Source organism: Kogia breviceps, chromosome 12 (genome assembly GCF_026419965.1).
Source record: "Kogia breviceps isolate mKogBre1 chromosome 12, mKogBre1 haplotype 1, whole genome shotgun sequence".
Lineage (NCBI taxonomy): Eukaryota > Metazoa > Chordata > Mammalia > Artiodactyla > Physeteridae > Kogia > Kogia breviceps.
This window is the reverse complement of record NC_081321.1, coordinates 83287466-83306161: the sequence shown is the minus strand read 5'-3', so window position 1 is coordinate 83306161 and position 18696 is coordinate 83287466. Positions and strand designations below refer to the sequence as shown.

Below are 18696 nucleotides of genomic sequence, written 5' to 3'. Positions count from 1 at the left end.
CCTTCAGCAACTTTCTCCTGTCCTTACCAGCTCTTGCTGGCCCAGCACCCAGATCTCCATGGTTAGTGCTTTCTTGGGCACCAAGAGATGTGCCATTCTGTTACTCTCTAGACTTTTACATGATTTCCTAGCTCAATGTCTAGAGGGAGAAAAAAAGGCATGTAAGCCAATTTCATGTCAAGTGGTCTTTTTATACTGTCCTTTTCATATATGCACATGACACATGAAATTAAAATGTCTGAGGCATGAGTTAAATATCTTGGGGTCAGGCATTAGTCCTGACATCAGAATTTAACAGAGAGGAAAAATGATCATTCAGCAGAATTGAGACAAAAAATAAATCAGCAAGCCAGGGGTAATTTCAAGGTGAACACAGAGACCACCACTGACTCTTGATGTTTTTATGGTTATGTTTTATGACATACTATTTATATTTTTCAACCCTTCCTCTGGGTGTCCTGGTTTTAGGAGATGAGCGAACTTGACCCCCGAGCCCAGGCTCTGTCCTCCAGGGGTGGCAAGAATGCCATCTCTGCTGATTCCTCCTCTCCTTTTCTTTTGGTCCTACGATCGAGCCCCGGGTGCCACCGGCCGCCAGGCACACGGTTCCCGCACTCAGTGGCTCAGTCTAGCAGGGGGAGAAAGGCATGTGAGGAAATTCCATTCCAAGTATATGTATATGTATAACTGAATCACTATGCTGTACACATGAAACTAACACAACACTGGAAATCAACTAGACTCTAAAAAAGTTTTACGTCAGCACTAGTGACCTCCAGGGCTGGATAATTCTCTGTTGTGGGGCTGCCGCCTACTGAAGGATGTTGAGCAGCGTCCCTGCCCTTAGATACCATATCACCCCTTAGATACCAGTAGCATCCCTCACCCTAAGTTGGGACCACCAAAAATGTTTCCAGACGTTGCCAAATCACTCCCCTGATTGAGAACCACTGGTTTATAACTTAGTGTTGGTTACCTCCAGCTAAAATGGAAGCTCCAGGAGGGCAGGAATCTTGGCCTATTTATTCACTGTTGATTCCCAAGCCCCCAGAACAACAACAGGCGTGGAGCATGTGAATGAAGGAATATTTATTTAAACACATGCACACACAACAAACGAACGTTTCAGATTCTTCCATGAGGAAGTGATCAGTACTTAATTTCACCTCACTTTTTATGGATTTTCATCAAAATACAATAATGGTAATGAGAGAACTTTTCAATTTCAGGAAGGAATATTTTTCTCTGTACCTTACACAAATATTTTTCTGAAAGGCATTTTAGAATTGATCTATTTCTTGAAAGAAAACGCCGCGTATATATATATACATTATAAAAAAATGACATGACTCTTTTTCACACATTTCCTTTTCTCTGTCTCCCAGCAGAAAACCTTTATTATGAGTATCGACCTTAGAAAGTAATTGCCTCAAGGGTATTACTGCTGATGCCATTTTAAGAATGAAGGGGAGTGCTACTGAAGCAGGCCAACACCCACAGGCAAGGAGGAGAAGAGGAATAAATTAATTCCTGGATGGACTTGTCCGTCACAGCCATCAGCTTCGACCAGAGTTTAATTTATCTCAGAGAGTGGGTGGGCCTGCCTGAAGGGTGTCATGTGATAAAAGACAGTAGAGAGACAGTTCTCAAGGGGGGAGGGGGTGGGATTTTGTATTCACCCTACCAACCACCACAAGGGAAAACGTGGCACTGTCTGGAGACATTTTTGATCTTCACAGCGGCAGGAAATTGCTATTAGCATCTGACGGATAGAAGCCATGGATACTATGAACCATCCTACAACGCACAGGACAGGCCCCCACAGCAGAGTTATTCAGCCCCAAATATCCAAGTGCCGAGGTTGAGACATCCTGCAGCAGAGCACGATGTTGAACAGCGTGGGACCTGGTGCCTCTCTGTCTGAATCTGAATTCCTGATCCATCACTGTCTAGTTATTCGGCAAACCTATTTCCCTTTTCCTCCTGGGCACACAGGTATTTATGTTAGCGTCCCTCGAGTTAGGGGTCGCTCCCTGATGAGCTCTGGCCCATGAAATGTGGGCAAAAGTGCTGTACCCCACTTCTAAAACTGGCCCCTAAAACTTCCTACAAAAATCACTCATCTCTCTTTTCCCCTTCGGTAAACCAGATGGAAGGGATTTAGGGGACGGCAGAGTCACCAGACAGAAGTAGCCTGGGTACCCGAGTGTCTGTACAGAGAAGGGCCAATGCACCTCCCTCCCTGTGGTGACCCGCACTAGACCACGATGTGAACAACAGACAGACTTCTGCAGAGTTAAACCACTGATACTTGGGGGTTGTTCAGGCAGGTGGACTAGCCTAGCTGTGTGACCTACTGCCAGGTTCCTTAACCTCTTTGTGCCTCGATTTCTTCCTCTGTTGAATGGTGATAATAATACCTCCTCTCCCATCAGGTTGCTGTGAGGACTCAAGTCTTTAAAATAGCATCTGGCATCTAATAAATTTTTTCCCATCTGTAGGACCACCTTTGGTGACACCATATAAAATGACCGAAGGCACTATATGTTGATTTATATAAAGATGTGTACCCACAGGTTTGCTTTTATTGCTTCCCACCATGGGTATTTATTTGAACTAACTAGAAACTAGAAAGCTAGGCTATTTGTGTTTTAATTGAGTCTCAACTTTTCATCCTTTTGTACAATGCAGTTCAAAGTACAAAAACTTATGATTATTCCATGTTCTCTTTATTACTTTTATCCTGACTTTATTTAATAGACAAGTATGAAGCATCTACTGTACGCTAAGCATTGTGTTAAGTATTGGAGACATAATTGTGAGCAGAAACAGACATGGCCTATGTCTCCATGGAGTTCAAAGTTTACCTGGACAGTTAGGCATTAATCATTTAACACCCAAATAATTATAAAATCTAATATATGAAAAGTGTTACATGGGAAACATTCTGCTAAAGCAAAGAGACCTGGTCTTTGGAAGGATGGGAGGAAGGCTTCCCTGGGAGGAGTCTCTGGAGCTGAGTTTTGAAGGATGAATAAGAATAAACTTGGGGAAGTGGGGAAGGAATGGGAAGAGAATGCTAGGAGAGGAAACGTCATGTGCAAATGTCCTGAGGCAGAGTGCATCCAAAGAACTGAGGGAGGCTGTATGTGTCTGGATCATGAGAAGTGAGGGGTGGAAGGCAGTCATAAGGCTGGAGAGAAGTTGGCAGCATGGCCAGGCCATTCAAGGCCTTGTAGGTCATTCTCAAAAATTTTCATATTTGTTCTAAGGTTTTTAAGCTGGGTGAAGTGACATGATTAGCCGTGCATCTTTAAAACCTCGTTCTGTACGCACTTAAGAGAATGGAATGGAGGTAGGCAAGGGTAGAGCCAGGGGACCTGTTATATTATTTCTGGGTTTTAGAGGTGAGATCATGGTGGCAGAGATGGCTAGATTAAAGAGACACTTAGGACATAAAATCATCAGCCTTTGGAGATGTATTAGATGTGGGAAGCGGAGGTGAGGGAGGTGTCTAGAATAGCTTTCAGGCCTTGGTTTCAGCAACTGGACAAAAATTAGCGCCATTTACGGGACAGGGGCTAATGAAGGTGGACCACGTTTGAGGAGAAAATGTCGAGTTTGGTTTGAGATGAGTACGCAGTGAACTAACTTCACATCATCTTTATTCTTTGCTCATAATATGATTCTCCTATTTTCATTTCTATGTATTCAGCTATTTTCTCATTTAACAAATCATTATTAAGTACCAACTATGGGACTCATAGTGGTGATACAGACAGTCTTTCAAGGGGTTTATGGTCTAAGAGAAAGCTATGAAAATGGATGATACTGTTAAGAGCTATGATAGGAAAAAAATGATTACTTAGACATAGAAGAGTGCCCCACACCCAGAATCAGGGGTGAAGTTTGGAAATTATGGAAGGTTTTCTGGAGGAAACATCTCTGATGCAACGTGCAAGAAGGGAGCCTAAGGGAAAGGGTATTCCAGGCAAGGGAAGAGCATGTGTAGACAGGAGACAAGAGTGCACAGAGAGTTAATGAGGTCAAAGCAGCTCAGCGCGGCCAAAGCCCACACAAGCAGGAGCTAGTGGGCCAAGCTAGGATTCTGGGTTTTATCCTGAGAGTAGAGTATTTTTAAGGCTCTTTTCCATTTTGGTCATTATTTATTAAATTTCCAATTATCTTCTCTTTCTCCTACATTCATGTACACACACCCCTAAATTTCTATTATCCTTTTTTATTCCTAGATTAACACAATATCAAACATTCTGCAAAACTAAGAAGTCACATGAGATTTTTGACTGCATTTGGAAAACCAATAGATCATGTTATAAGTCCCAGAGCTCATTAACCAGTTACTTCTGATTGCTTTAAACCCACTAAAATCACTCTCGAACCATCCTAGGGAAATCTTTTTCTAATTGTACCAAACAACTGTTTCCAACTTGACAGCCAGTGTTCTTCAAGTCTTACTTTTATACTATCATTAAGGAGATGTTGTCCATGTGGCATGACAATTTTCAAAGAGAAAGAAATCCCCCCACCCATAACATTCAAGACACTTGTTCAATTTTTCATCTCCCAATGGCACAACAGAACTACCTACACTATTCTCTTGGTGCCACTGAGGTCTGGTTCTTAGGTTTGCTTTGTTCCAACTGTCCCTCTGCTTTTTCCTCCTTAGTACTCCTATCTTGAAAGCTCATTTTCCACCGATCACTCTCTTTTTTCAAACAATAATGCCAGGCCTTCTCACGCCCTACACCCCATCACAGAAAACTACTTGTGGTTTTTCAAGCACCCCATTCTGTTTCATGCCTTTATACTTTTATACAGATGTTATTCTCTCTTTTTAGGATGTGCTTCTCCCTTACCTACCTGGACAACTGTCATCCTTCAAGACCCATCTCAAGCATTTTCTTCTTGTGACCCACCCTCATCTCTTGCCAACCTCCTTCCAAATCTGGAGGACGGAGCACTCCCTCTTTTAAGTCACACCCAATATACTGTCTACAATTATTTAGAATGGTCTACTCTCAGAGGAATGGATAAAGAAGAATATCCCTCATCCATAAAAAGAACGAAATAATGCCATTGGCAGCAACATGGATGGACCTAGAGATGATCATACTAAGTGAAGTAAGTCAGGCAGAGAAAGATAAGTATCATATGATATCACTCATATCATATGATGTGATATCACTCATAACATATAATGTGATATCATATGATATCACTCATATCATATGATGTGATATCATATGATATCACTCATATCATAAAATTAGGGGAACCTAATTTTTAAAATGATATAAATGAACTTATTTACAAAACAGAAACAGACTCACGCATTTTGAAAACAAACTTATGGTTACCAAAGGGGGAAGGGGGGGCGGGGGAGGCATAAATCAGGAGCTTGGGATTAACACACACACACTACTATATATAAAACAGATAACCAACAAGGACCTACTGTACAGCACAGGGAACTCTCCTCAATAGTCTGTACTAACCTATATGGGAAAAGGATCTGAAAAAGAATGAATATATGTGTAACTGCATCACTATGCTGTACACCTGAAACTAACACAACATCGTAAATCAACCAGACTCCAACAAAATTTAAAATAAAATAAAATGACCTATTTACTAGGTAAGGTCAAGGCTGTGTCTAATTTATCTTTATATGCCCCGTCCCAAGACAGTGTCTGGCAAGAAGCAGGCATCAAATTAGTGACCGCGGAATGAATCAATAATTCAGCGAGTGAATACCAAAACATGTCAAAAGAGCTTCTCAGATATATGTGAGAGATGGCTGAATACCGCCGTCCCACATGCTATATCATCTCTCATTTATTATATAGTTTAAAATACCTGTAAAGGTATGATTCTCAGCTCTAGTCCCTAAAGATCCTGATGGGTGCCCAGGGGCTTCTGATTTGGGGAACCCTCCTGAGAAACTCTGTTGTAAAGCCAGAACATTAGGAAACATAGCCAGCATGAAAATGAGTAGGAAATCTTCCTCTTCCATTTACCTGTGTCCCTTTGAAGTAAAACAAACCCCAGGCACACAACATATATTTCATTGATTCTTCCACCCCTCCATCCATCTAAAAGTTTTGAGACCCTCCTACGCTGCGCTATAGGTACTCTCTCAAGCAGGTAAGAAGCAAAGCAAAAACCTGCATGTAAACCAGCCTCTACTCCAGGAGGATTTAAAAACAAACGACCACTTGTGTAAGAAACTTCAAGATGAACAAGACAGGCGCAGTGAGAGTTTAAACGAAGAGTGGGGACACGTCAGCTTTCATCTGTCTTCTTCTTTTCAGAAAACATGCTAGGTCCTGATCTCTGAGTTAACATGAAATCTCGCTCGGTTCTTATTTCCCATGGAGGATTTAACTAGGATTTTGAGGCTGAGCTCTGAGTTTCATGTCTTCTTCAATAACCCTTTTAAACATTCACATAATGGGGCTCATTTGGCATCAGTCTAACCTGTGGGGATCCAAAGTTTGGCTATTTCAGTAGTTTCTGGAGTTGCTTCCTGTGCATTCTACGCTTTGATGCAGAGCATCTATTCTTTGATTTTTCTTCTCTCCTTCGCCCTCTAGAAGTCCATAGGCTTTAACTGATTTTCTGTTGCTGCAATGTGCCCCCAGCTTGCACTTCCTGCAATTGCCATTTGGTTTATTTTTTTTCTCAAAGTTGGCAACCTATTTTTTAAAAAAATCTGTCACCCCTTTTCTTCCCTTCAGGTAAGTCATTTTTACTGAGGCTGTTGTTATATGGCTGGAACAGGGAAAGCCAGGAATTCCTGAAGCCTGGCTGGGAGCAAGGCCAGGCTGACTTGATTTATCCTCCTTTTAAGAGGCTGTCTTTGCCTGGTTTTATCACTTTCTCAATTCCTCAAATGCTCAATTACTTAGCTAACCTCCCCCCCACAACCACACATGTAAAAAGTGACAAATTACTGTTCAGAGACTGACAGATGAGCCAGGAAGCCGGCTGCTAGGTTTTGTGGCTTTTCCTGGGGCAACTCGGTGAGTTGTTAAAGAAAGGGGAGCTGAAAGGTGAACTGAGTTGTTTTTGTTTTTAACTCAACAATCCCTCTTTTTAATAGGGCAAGGTGTAGACCAGCTTCCTTACCTGCTGGCTCAAGGCAGATGAGCCTTCAGGGGGCTCCAAGCACGGGGGGCTTCGGCGAAGCCACAAGACAGAAGTCGGGGTCTCTGAATCACCACGCAGAAGGTGGTTCACCGACACACACACGGACGAGCGCTCAATTGTGTTAAGTCGCTGAGACGTGGGGATGGTCTGTTAGAGCACTTTGCTTACCCTGACTAATATAAAAGGGATATGAACACTCACAGGACTGTCAGGGGAGAAGGGCACTACGCTGTTCCTTCCACGGGCCAAGGAATCAAAGGCGCGCAGAGAGGGCTCTACCACAGCTGCTTGTCCTTAGTAAGACAAGGGCTTTCATGGGAAACACTCACTGGTGGATCCTTTGCTGGCTGAAAGGGGCAGTGTAGCAGTCATTCTCCTCCAGGTCTGGCAGTGTCTCCTTGTCCAGCCTCATTGGCTTCTTAGGTAACCATCTCCGAAAACTGCTTATTTGTTTATCGATCCTGTGGTACATGAAAGGCAAGACCAAAGGGTACAGCATGTCAGCATGGCCCCAAAACACGGGAGGGAAGTCTCCACAGAGCCGTAAATATGACCCACACACTCCGGGCATGCTCACTGCACCCACGAAACTCCCACTCAACAGACAGAAAGAAGAGAGCCGAGACCCAGTGTTCTTGGGGTTTCACCAAGGGGCTTTGAGATGATTGTCCATGATATCACAGCTGTGAGTCGTATGTCTACACATGCCAACGAATGACCAAGGAACAGAACGAGGCTGGAAGGCTCCGGAAAGGAAGTGGACAGTCCCTTAAGCAAGGCAGCTGAGACCTTAACTTTGGCCATCCTGCAGATTCCAGAAACTCATTGTGTGCTTGGAAAATCTCCCCATCTGAGGTCAGGGAAGAGCTGTAGCTATAGTTAGCTTTGAGCGAGGGGTGACAGTGCATCCCAGGGGGTGGCCTGTGCACAGAGAGCCCAATGTCACGATTTGCTTCCTGCCACGCACACGTTCCCCAAGCAGCCTCTCAGCAGGTGGCATGCTGTTGAACTTTCACGTCTCTTTTCAAGCTGAGACGTGAAAGTCCTCGAGGGGCTGGGGCATCATGACACACGTGTGTCCCTCTGGCCAGGGCACACGATGACGCCAAGCCAAGGGAAATGACAAAATGACACTGTCTCCAAAGTGGTTTTCAAGCCATGGTTTCCCCCCTTGGCTACCTCCCTGTTCCCTCTGATTTCTGCTGATGAAAACGCCTGGCTTCCACGTGACCAGATTCTCACCCACTCACAGCCAGCCCCTGGAAGGAGCAAATACCGCAGCAGACTTTTAAATGATTATGCTACCTCAGGTATCTGTAACCCCTGAAATGTTTTCTTCTCCAAGGGCACATATCAAATAGCATCTCTGTGAAGCGGACCGAACAGGTACCATTCGCGTTTTACACATCACAAAAGAGACCCACGGCAGGGGTGATTATCCAGCCACTGAATAAAGCCAGAACCAAATTGCAGGTTCCGCACTCTTGATTTTAAAGATCACCCCCATCAAAGTGGTTGATAATGGGAATCTTAGGGGCTATTCAAGGGACACATTTCTCTGGGGATGAAAATCTTTAAATGCCTTCTAAGTCTACTAACTGAAAACATATGGAATTTGGGTATGTTTTGTTTCTTTTCCCAATGAAAATCGTTTACATGGCAATTTATCCTTTTCTGTGAAACTCTCAGCTGAAGGGATTATTTTTTATATAAGCAATCAACTCCGAAATGAAAAATAACAGTAAGCTTCTCTTCTACCACCTTTTATCCTCAGCATTGTTCCAGCCTCACCACAAACCCTCACTCTGCCTGGTGGTGGCTGTCCTTTATCCAGAGTCCCTGAAAGTTCAAACTGGAAAGAATCCTCCGGCTTCTTTAAGACCCTCCTCTCCACGAGGACCTGTCCCCACCACACATACACACACAGAAGTAAAGATCCTACTCAGGGTCATGGACCCAGACAAGAATAATAGATTAGAATGGCCCAAAGACTGAAGAAAGGGAAAACGTTCCCATCTCCTTTCTCCTTCAAGTCCACCCCATTCCCCCATCATCTCTTTAAAGACACTTAAAATACAGTGAGATGATAAGCTTCAGAGAGGAGGCTGGAGTGCCCAGATTCAAGCCCTGGCTCTGTAATTATTAGCAGTGTGACCTTGGGCAAGTTACTTAACTTTGCCAGGTCTCAATTTCCTTATCTGTAAAATGGGCATGATAATGCTTCTCAGTTCATAGGGTTGCGATGATTAACTGACCAATACGTATACAAAGTCTCCAGAAGGGTGTCTGGTGCATAGTGAACACTGGCTATTATCGCTATCTGTTCTTTCTTCCCAAAGACAAGAATTTGAGCAACCAGTTTGCTTAACATTTTTGTCCTTCTGCCTTTCAATTGAAAAGGTTAATTATGCTTCACCAGCATCTATCACTCGTCCAAGTTCAATGATACAGTCCTTAAATTAGACTTCCTAGTTAAGCTGGTTGCCTTCCCCGTGGCTCTTGGCTTTATTTCATCTGATTGCCTTAAAAGTTGTTCACGAAAGAAGACTTTGGCCCAGAGGTTTTCCGTAATAGAGCTTTCACCTCCCACTTCTCTCCAGTCTGCAGCACTAATCGGATTACACTTTGCAAAATTCGCTTTCTCACAGAATCTGGGCTCTGCATGCAATGACTATGAATTAAATCCAGATGGGTACAGTGCTCAGTGTGGATAAAAACAAAGCTGTAAAAATTCAGGCATAAATACTGCATGGGAATGAAATGGTAGCTTTCAGCAACCAGCTTGTGGCACCACAATTTAAGTGAAATGTGGAGATGGTGGAGAGAGAGAACAGAGTATGAAAGTGATTAGTTCATCGAAAAATGAGGAGTTGAGGGGGAAAGGAAGTGAGGGGAGGCTGCTTGGCATGGTGGAAAGGAGCTGGGATTTGCTCTTGGAATGCCTAAATCCTGGCTCTGTTGCTTATCAGCTGTGTGACCTTCCACAAATCACTCACCTTTCCGAGCTTTATTTTTCAAGGGTTTTAAAATGGGATCATTAAGATCATCATCATCTTATTGACCTCACAGGGTTGCTAGGAGGCTTATAAAAGAGGACGTGCATGAAATGCTTTGGAGAAGCTGCTAGGCAGAGAGCAGTGTTATTAATAACTCCTTGAGGACCATGGAGGCTAATGTTAAAGGGATGGAATGGGGAGGAAGTGGGCTTTTGAAACACTATGGTAGAAGAAAGATATTCAAAAGATATCTTAAAAACAAGTCCCCTGGGCTTCCATGGTGGCGCAGTGGTTGAGAGTCCGCCTGCCGATGCAGGGGACGCGGGTTCGTGCCCCGGTCCGGGAAGATCCCACGTGCCGCGGAGCGGCTGGGCCCGTGAGCCATGGCCGCTGAGCCTGCACGTCAGGAGCCTGTGCTCCGCAACGGTAGAGGCCACGACAGTGAGAGGCCCGCGCACCGAAAAATGGGCTGTCTTGGTCCCATCACACATGCCAGTCCAGGCTGTGTGCTCACAATGACAGAAAAAATGCTCAAATGTGATCAGCAGTTTGTGATCTCTTCTGGTTGGCAGAATGGCCCCCCAAAGATTTCTGCACCCTCATCCCGGAACCTGTAAATATGTCGTGTCACATGGCAAAGGGACTTCGCAGGTGTAAGGTGATGGGCCTTAAATTAAGGAGAGCATCCTGGATTTCTCAGGGGGACCCATTTAATCACTAAGCCATTTAATAGCAGAGAACTTTCTCTGGCTGGAGACAGGAGAGATGAGGCAAAAGGGAGGTCAGAGAGATTCAAAGCATGAGAAAGGTTCAGCTGGCCCCAGCTGGCTTTGAATATGAAGGGGGCCAGGAGCCAGGGAGTACAGGCAGCCTCTAGAAGCTGAGAAAGACCTTTGGTTAACAGCCAGTCAAGAAACGGAGACCCCAGTGCTAATGACTGCATGGAACTGAACTGTGCCAGCCAACTGGCTGAGCCTGGAAGCCAATTCTTCCCCAGCGCCTGCAAAGAAGAGCTGGGCTGGCTGACGCCATGATTTCAGCCTGTGAGACCTGGAGCAGAGAAACCAGTTGAAACCTCCCCCAGCCCAGACTTGTGACTTGGAGAATTGAGATAATGTGCGGGAATGTGTTGTAACAGCAATGGGAGACTAACACACCTCTCCAGTCTTGGGCCCATCTTCCCCTTGAGACCCGTTCTACACATTGCCCCTACCTCCCAGGTAGGTGGCTCGGGGAACAAGGGTCTGTCCTTCTGTGGCAGGATGACGAATGGTCACTCTTCCACAAACCCACTCCTGTCCCCAAACTGTGTCACTCAGACATCAGTGAGGACCCCCTTCCACCTTTTGCAAAGGAAAGACACGTAGTGCAAAAGCCACCAGGCTGGAAAGCATGAGACTTAAACTGGATGCCTGGGACAAGCCTTTTAACCCTTTTATCCTCCCGGGGCCTTAGTATCCTCATCTCTAAGACGAAAAATCAGATGCTTTCTCAATACATGGTGGTGATTTCCGCAATAATATCTTGGCTATACCATTTTCAACAAACTTGAGTTAATAAAGAGTTTTCCTTTAGGGATGTCTCTGGCGGTCCAGTGGTTAAAACTCTGCACTTCCACCGCAGGGGGTGTGGGTTTGATCCCTGGCTGGGGAACGAAGATCCTGCATGCTGAGGTCAAAAAAAGAGTTTTCCTTTTCAAGAGGCACAATGGATAACCTTTCATATAGAATGACGACTCTGGAGTCAGATCCTCAGTGCCCAGAACGAAAATGGGGAGTGCCATGCCGGGGAAGGGACTAAACTCCTCTGAGCTAACATACCCGTTGCTTAAGGAAGTGGTAAGGATAATGCATAAGCGTTTGCATGATACCTTGCATGGACAAAATGCTCAATTAAGTAGTGGTTTCTAGGCTGAAGAAAATGATGACAATGAACTTTTATTTACCGAGTTCTCAACAGACGTTCGAGAGCTATGATTCTCCCGTGTATATTGAGGTCTGTGCTTCCATGTCTCACAAACATCCCTAAACAGGCAATCCTGAAATTTACTTAGGCCTGTAAAAGAAACCAACTAACCAGGAAGCACCCCATCTGTCTCTTCAACATAGAAGTAGGGCTTACTTAGTAAAGTCTCCTCTGACGGGGAAAAGAGAAAATGTCAGCTTAATGATGGCGCACTGACTTTGGTTGGATACACTGCCACTTCGTTCCATTTCTGCCATTTACTGAGCAAAAGCTGTCTCACAGACTACACAGGCAACTCAATAAAGATGGATCATCCACTTGGGTATTTGTGGCCTTGACTTGCCAAGTTAATATCTAGACTAAAAGGTGAGTTACTTTCTTAAGAAAGTCGTTCTGATGGTAAGTTCGGGGTCCTTGACCAAATGCCGATTCATGACAGGTGAGGTTCTGCATAGCTGGAAAGAGCTGCCAGCACGGCACAAGCACAGACAAATGGGCACAGATCTGCCACTTCTTCCAGGCTGTGCCTTTCCATGGTGTGCCTTGGAAATGTGCCTGGGGAAGGTCCTGGTTAAAACAACTTGACCTCAAGTTATCTCAGTTGTAAAGGGGAGACAATCCTACCCACCCCTCAGGAGTGGTGACGATTACAGAAAAGGCCACATGCAAAGGACTTCGCCTCTAACAGGCTAACCTATCTGCAGGCTTTTATAAATCACTGGCTGTGCACAGAGTCCCAACCTGGATGCTGAGGGTATACCCTGAAGAAGAAGAAAACAAGGGCCTTTCCCTGGAGCCACTAACAACCCAGGAGGGAGTTTGTACTAATGACAACTTAATCAGGCTGAATTAAATGAAACAGGCTACTTTAGAGACACCAGCTTTTCCCCAGACCAGAATATTATAATAATAGCATCAGGTTTCGAACAGTTAGATAACATTTGCAGAGATAATATGCCCAGAGAACACCTACAGATGAGTGGTTTGTTTGGTTTTTTTTTTAATTTAATGAAGGCACAATACACAGGCTTACATTGCAGGAAATGAAGCCCTCCTGGATGGATAACAGACAACAGGAGGCTTGCATTTCTTTTTCCTCTTCTCAGAGCCAAGTCCCCTGTGTTTGCAGCCTCTCCTTGGATAGTTAGGGATCTTGGGAAGCTACTGTCATTCTTTTAGGTCACAAGGCTGCTAACCGGGGCACAGCTTAGAAGAGTCCAAAGGGTTTGGAACATTTATGTATGTTAATTTGTTTAAGACGAGGATGGAAACATCCAAGCCATTTTGTCATGTTGCCTGTATACTCATCTGATTACGATGGCACTGAGAGTCTAATGCACTATGGACCAGCATTCATCCTGCTAAGCATTGCAAAGGAGAACATCAGGCAGGATGTGTACGGGGGCGTGGAGGAAAAAAGAATGAGTAGTAATGAGACTGCAGCTACAAGCCACCCACAGTCAACAGATTTATTACTCTGTAAGCATATCTTCTGCAGATTATATTTGTATGATTTGGTGAAGGCAAAAAAATAATAAGGCAGAAGACGATGATAAATTTCCCCTCCTGACTGGATAGGTACTTTGTAATACCTGTAAGTCTGCCCAAAGGTCAGTGTTGAAGTCACATTTAACGGCCAAGTATGTGAATGAAAAGAACATTTACTCCAGAAATACATATCTGAGTTACACGAGTGTGCTTTGTGATGTCAGGTGACCTTTCATAAATAAAGATATTTGGTAAATGATGCTCTATTTTTCTGCCTGCTCAGAAACTTCACAATTTCTGATTCATTTCTCTTAGCCTGAAAGGAGGTAGGTTTGTTTCAAGGGTCCTTTCACGGATTAATGAAGTGAAATGTCATTTGTAAGAATGAAACCAAAAGCTAAATTAAATATCCATACGTAGCATGACATGAGAATTTTAGAATACTGGAAGTCAATATTTTACTACTGATGTACAACTCGGATAACCAGTTATAGATGCGCTCTTCAATTCGTAATGTCATCCCTGGCTACAAAGAGACACACACTCCTCATCGTCTAAATCAGGCTGTTCTGAGGTGAAGTGAGAGTTAAAGTAGATACAAAATTTTCTGACAAACTGCATTTAAAAATTGGCACCAGACGCTGGGCTTCAATAAGTTACACCACCGAACTGATGTCCCAGATTTAATCCTATGTGGTAAGCAGTGAAGCTTAAGAGGTCATTCTGAATCAGTGTGTCATAAAACCATAGTTAGGACTTTTTTTCCCCTTTATTTTGACCCAGAGTCTCCCGGTGCCTCCTAAGGCCTAGATTTTTCTACAGTTGTAATATGTGCACTTAAGTAGTATCAACATTTTTTTTAACATCTTTATTGGAGTATAATTGCTTTACAATGGTGTGTTAGTTTCTGCTTTATAACAAAGTGAATCAGCTATACAGATACATATGTTCCCATATCTCCTCCCTCTTGCGTCTCCCTCCCACCCTCTCTATCCCACCCCTCTAGGTGGACACAAAGCACCGAGCTGATCTCCCTGTGCTATGTGGCTGCTTCCCACTAGCTATTTTACATTTGGTGGTGTATATATGTCCACGCCACTCTCTCACTTTGTCCCAGCTTACCCTTCCCCCTCCCCGTGTCCTCAAGTCCATTCTCTACGAAAGAAGTAGCATCCATTTTTTCAGGCCCCAAATTAGTATTTAGTAAGCTGTTCTTCCAGTTCCAGAAACAAGGATTTCCCCAGCTCTTATTCACTCCCAACCTCCCTTCTATACACATGGAGTACATATGATGAGTCATGTGGTCACAGCCTCCTCTGCTTTCCTCCTCTTGCTCCTGTTCTAAATCCCATCCCCCCTCTCTCTCTTCTTGTCACAAACCTTATCAAGGTAGTAGTGACCCCTCACTGCCTCTGATTCATCAGGACCCTGTCCATTCTCCACCAGCTGTAATTTGGTTTCTATTACCCTCTACTCTGTAGTCATCATTCTCAAAATGTACTAGTTCCAGATCAGCAACATCAGAATCACTTGGGATCTTGATACATGTGCAAATTATTGAGCCTCACCTGTGGGGATGGGCCCAGCAATATGAGTATTAAAAAGCCATGCAGGGAATACTGATACACGCTAAAGTTTGAGAACCACCACTCCATGGAGACTGCTAGCACAGTGGTTACTATGGTGACCAAAAATCAGTTCTCATCTCTCATCCTTCATCAGTAGCTGAAGAACACCCCTTCTTATGGGAACTCATACGTGGTGCCTTTGACACTGCCCTGCCTTAGTTCTCCTCTTACTTCTTAAATTGTTCCTTTTCATCCTCTCCCATCTCTTCCTGTCTCCTTAAAGCAGATTTTTTGAGCAATTGCTACTGGCCCTCTTCTCTTCACTCCCTGCATCGTTTCCTGGGAAATTCCATCTACTCCCCTGGCTAAGGTCATGACCTCTATGGCTCTGTCTCCCAAACTGGGCTCTCTAGCTTTACCTCTAGCTTCAACTGCTGTGCCATCAGTTTCAAAAGCCGTCAGGACACCAACACCTCAAAGACCTACTGTGAGTCAATGTAGAATTATTAAAACAAAATTCACCACCTTTCTTACCACGCCTGTATCTCTCTGAATTTCTACTCTTCTTTTGCCTCCCGATCCCTTAATATGGAAACCTCTTTCTGTCCGCCACCATCTCTTGTTTTCCAAATACCTGCTAAGTCCTTTTGCCTATAATTTCACAATCTTTCTCATATATTTTGCTGTTTACTTTGTAGATTATCTTTTGGCTATTCAGGGAGAACTACAATAGGAGTGTTTTAGAGTGAAAGCTAAAGAGAGAGAGATTATGACTTATTTTAAGGAAGCACTTTCTAAGTCAGGTGTTCACAGATGGGTTCAGGAATACGCTGTCTCCAGAGATGTTCAAACACAGGCTGCCTGATGATATAGCAGAGGTTCAAGTAGCCGATGAGTGGTTAGACTTGATGACATTTGATATCCCATCCAACCTCGAGATTATATGGGTCCTTTTATCACCATTTTCTTTCAAGCCCTCACCTCTTCCCCATAGCATAAGCAAATGTTTCAGTCCCCAGTCTACGTCTGACACTTCAGGCAGTCCTGGTTTTTCTGTACTTTTCTCTGTGGTCTCCTTTTCCCCCAAGCAAATTCCCACACCTTTGTATGGAGATTCATTCATTCATTTGCCCCACCTACTACATGCTAGGTGCTGGAAACAAAGAATTGGATGAGCCATCCTTGCCTTCATATACCTTCCAGGTGGAGAGTTGGACATCTACGGCATAGATTACAGCACAGGCCCAGTAATCTGTGTTTTAATAAGCCCTCCAGGTGATTCTGATGCTGGCTAAAGTTTGAGAACTACTGAAAGAGGCTAAAGTGTGCACCAAGTTTTTGTAGAAGGTCATTATGTGAAAAGGGATTCGTCTCATTGTGGTGAATCCAAAGGCCATGGCAACTGCCTGATGAAAGAAGGATCGCTAATAAGGACGCTGCTCAGGGAAATTTTTGGAAACCACGTCTTAGTTTCTTTAAATGCCCATTCTCATGTCATACTTTGTTGAGTGCATGTGTATTTGAGTAAACTCACTAAAATGTATCAACTACTCTTCTACTTATCCTTCTGCATAGCACATAAACAGAGTGAATAGGAATCTTAAATCTCACAGAACTGAACTCTAAGATTTTCAGACAAGTGCAATGGTATCCAAGTTTAACTATCAGCTCAGCTCAGGGTGAATGGTTACATAAGACCAATTAAAAGCTTGAAATTAGAATGCCAATGATCACCACAGAGTCAAATTAAAGGACATCACTGACGCCTCCCCTTCATCCCTGGCTTCTCAAAAAACAAGGAGAAACAAGCTTAGGAAGGATTCATAGCACAGTAAAGGCAATCTTCATCCAGTAGTATTTTGGGGGAGGAGGGGTAAAAAGAGGGTAGGAGGGCTTCTGAATAAGGTCATACATCTGCCTACTTTATTAACAAACTATTACTAACATAGGCGGACCCCACCCATGGAGGGCCAAGAAGCCATCTGCTTTGTGTGTGTGTGTGTGTGTGTGTGTGTGTGTGTGTGTGTGTGTGTGTGTGTGTGTGTGTGTGTGTGTGTGTGTGTGGTACGCGGGCCTCTTACTGTTGTGGCCTCTCCCATTGCGGAGCACAGGCTCCGGACGCGCAGGCTCAGCGGCCATGGCTCACGGGCCCAGCCGCTCTGCGGCATGTGGGATCTTCCCGGACCGGGGCACGAACCCCTGTCCCCTGCATCGGCAGGCGGACTCTCAACCACTGCGCCACCAGGGAAGCCCGACCATCTGCTTTTTGAGAGGGTGATTGTCTGCACTTAGATTTCAAGTTACATATAGCAGAGGGAGGAGTCTGCGCGGGGAAAAGAGTAACATTCAGACCAAAGATGCTTTCTAAACAGCGGGGTTTTCTGGTAATTTATCTAATGGAATGGGGAGAAAAAAAAACCCCAAACCCAGCCTCCATAGACCTGCAGATAAATTCTATCCTCCCAAGTGTCAAGTCACAGGGAAGACTCTTAGAGGAACATTTCCATCTTTGCTTTTTTTTTCCCCCTAGGCTATTTCCCTAACCTGAAATAGCGATTTGGGGCACGGCAGCCAGCTTTCCCATGTGACAAAGGCCCATCTTCCCCAGCTGGTATGCCTTGTCACTGTTGGAGCACACAGGCCAACAGCTAACACAAACGCCATCATGACAGAGCATGCTACTAACCTGCTCATGAACTTGTACCGGCGGGGCAGGTAATAGATTTTTCTCCTGGAAGAACAGCAAAAATGAAGCCAGTCGAGAAGAAAACCCATCGTCAGTTACAGTTTGAACTAGCAAGGAAGGAAAGGAGATTGAAGATAGAAGCCTGTAAGAGGTGAAGAAGAAAAAACTAAAAAGAGATTAACAGTGAGAAATGTAGTGGGAACGGAGGGCATGCATTTTTTGAGTCATGAAATCATACGAAATCGTTTCCATTGATATCGCCCCCTCTCCGTGTTACCATCATTGTTTATGGCTGCTCTTCGCCTACAGAACCTGTGCAGAGCAATAATTTGGAGCAATTGGTATTTGTAGGAATTCGGCTGAGGTCAGCTCTTTTTTCAGGATGCCGAGATGGATTGCCAGCCTGCTGGCAACATACATAATTTAGTGGGCACAGGATTACATTACCTAATATTTATACAGCACTTTAAGTTTAGAGAATGCTTCTCTCATCTGATATAGGCAAGGGTAATATAAAAATACATATTTCTATTTTACAGTCAGTATGGGAAGGACACTAGCAAATAAGCATCAACATCCTGCTGCAAACAACCACACTAGAACATACTGCCTAACCACTGGCCCTCACATAGGTGAATTAAAGAGATAAACCAAGGAATCCTGGAAAAAAAATCTTTTTAAAAATCAGACTTATTAAGGATCTGTCGTCCTTCTATATACCTGCATTTTAAAAAGTATTACAAATGTAAATTCTGGGTGTAGTGTGAATGGAGAGCACATGCATTAGATGCTTTATTAAAATGCAGTCTCCCTTTCTATAGTT

The 18696-nt window shown here is 44.0% G+C and overlaps 1 protein-coding gene across 8 annotated transcripts in view; it reads right to left on the bottom strand.

Annotated features, from left to right (window-relative positions):
- The window catches only part of ANO4 (anoctamin 4), a 325264-nt gene that overhangs the window by 126253 nt on the left and 180315 nt on the right, over window positions 1-18696 (bottom strand). For 6 of the 8 annotated variants that reach the window (XM_067009963.1, XM_059081938.2, XM_067009965.1 and 3 more), the window contains 2 exons: window positions 17874-17918; window positions 7500-7631 (listed from right to left, as the gene is read on the bottom strand). In XM_067009963.1, coding sequence (XP_066866064.1) covers window positions 7500-7631; window positions 17874-17918 — 177 coding nt within the window. Of the gene's footprint in view, window positions 1-7499; window positions 7632-17873; window positions 18016-18696 lie in introns of all 8 variants that reach the window. The other 2 variants (XM_067009968.1, XM_059081941.2) reach the window with 2 other exon arrangements.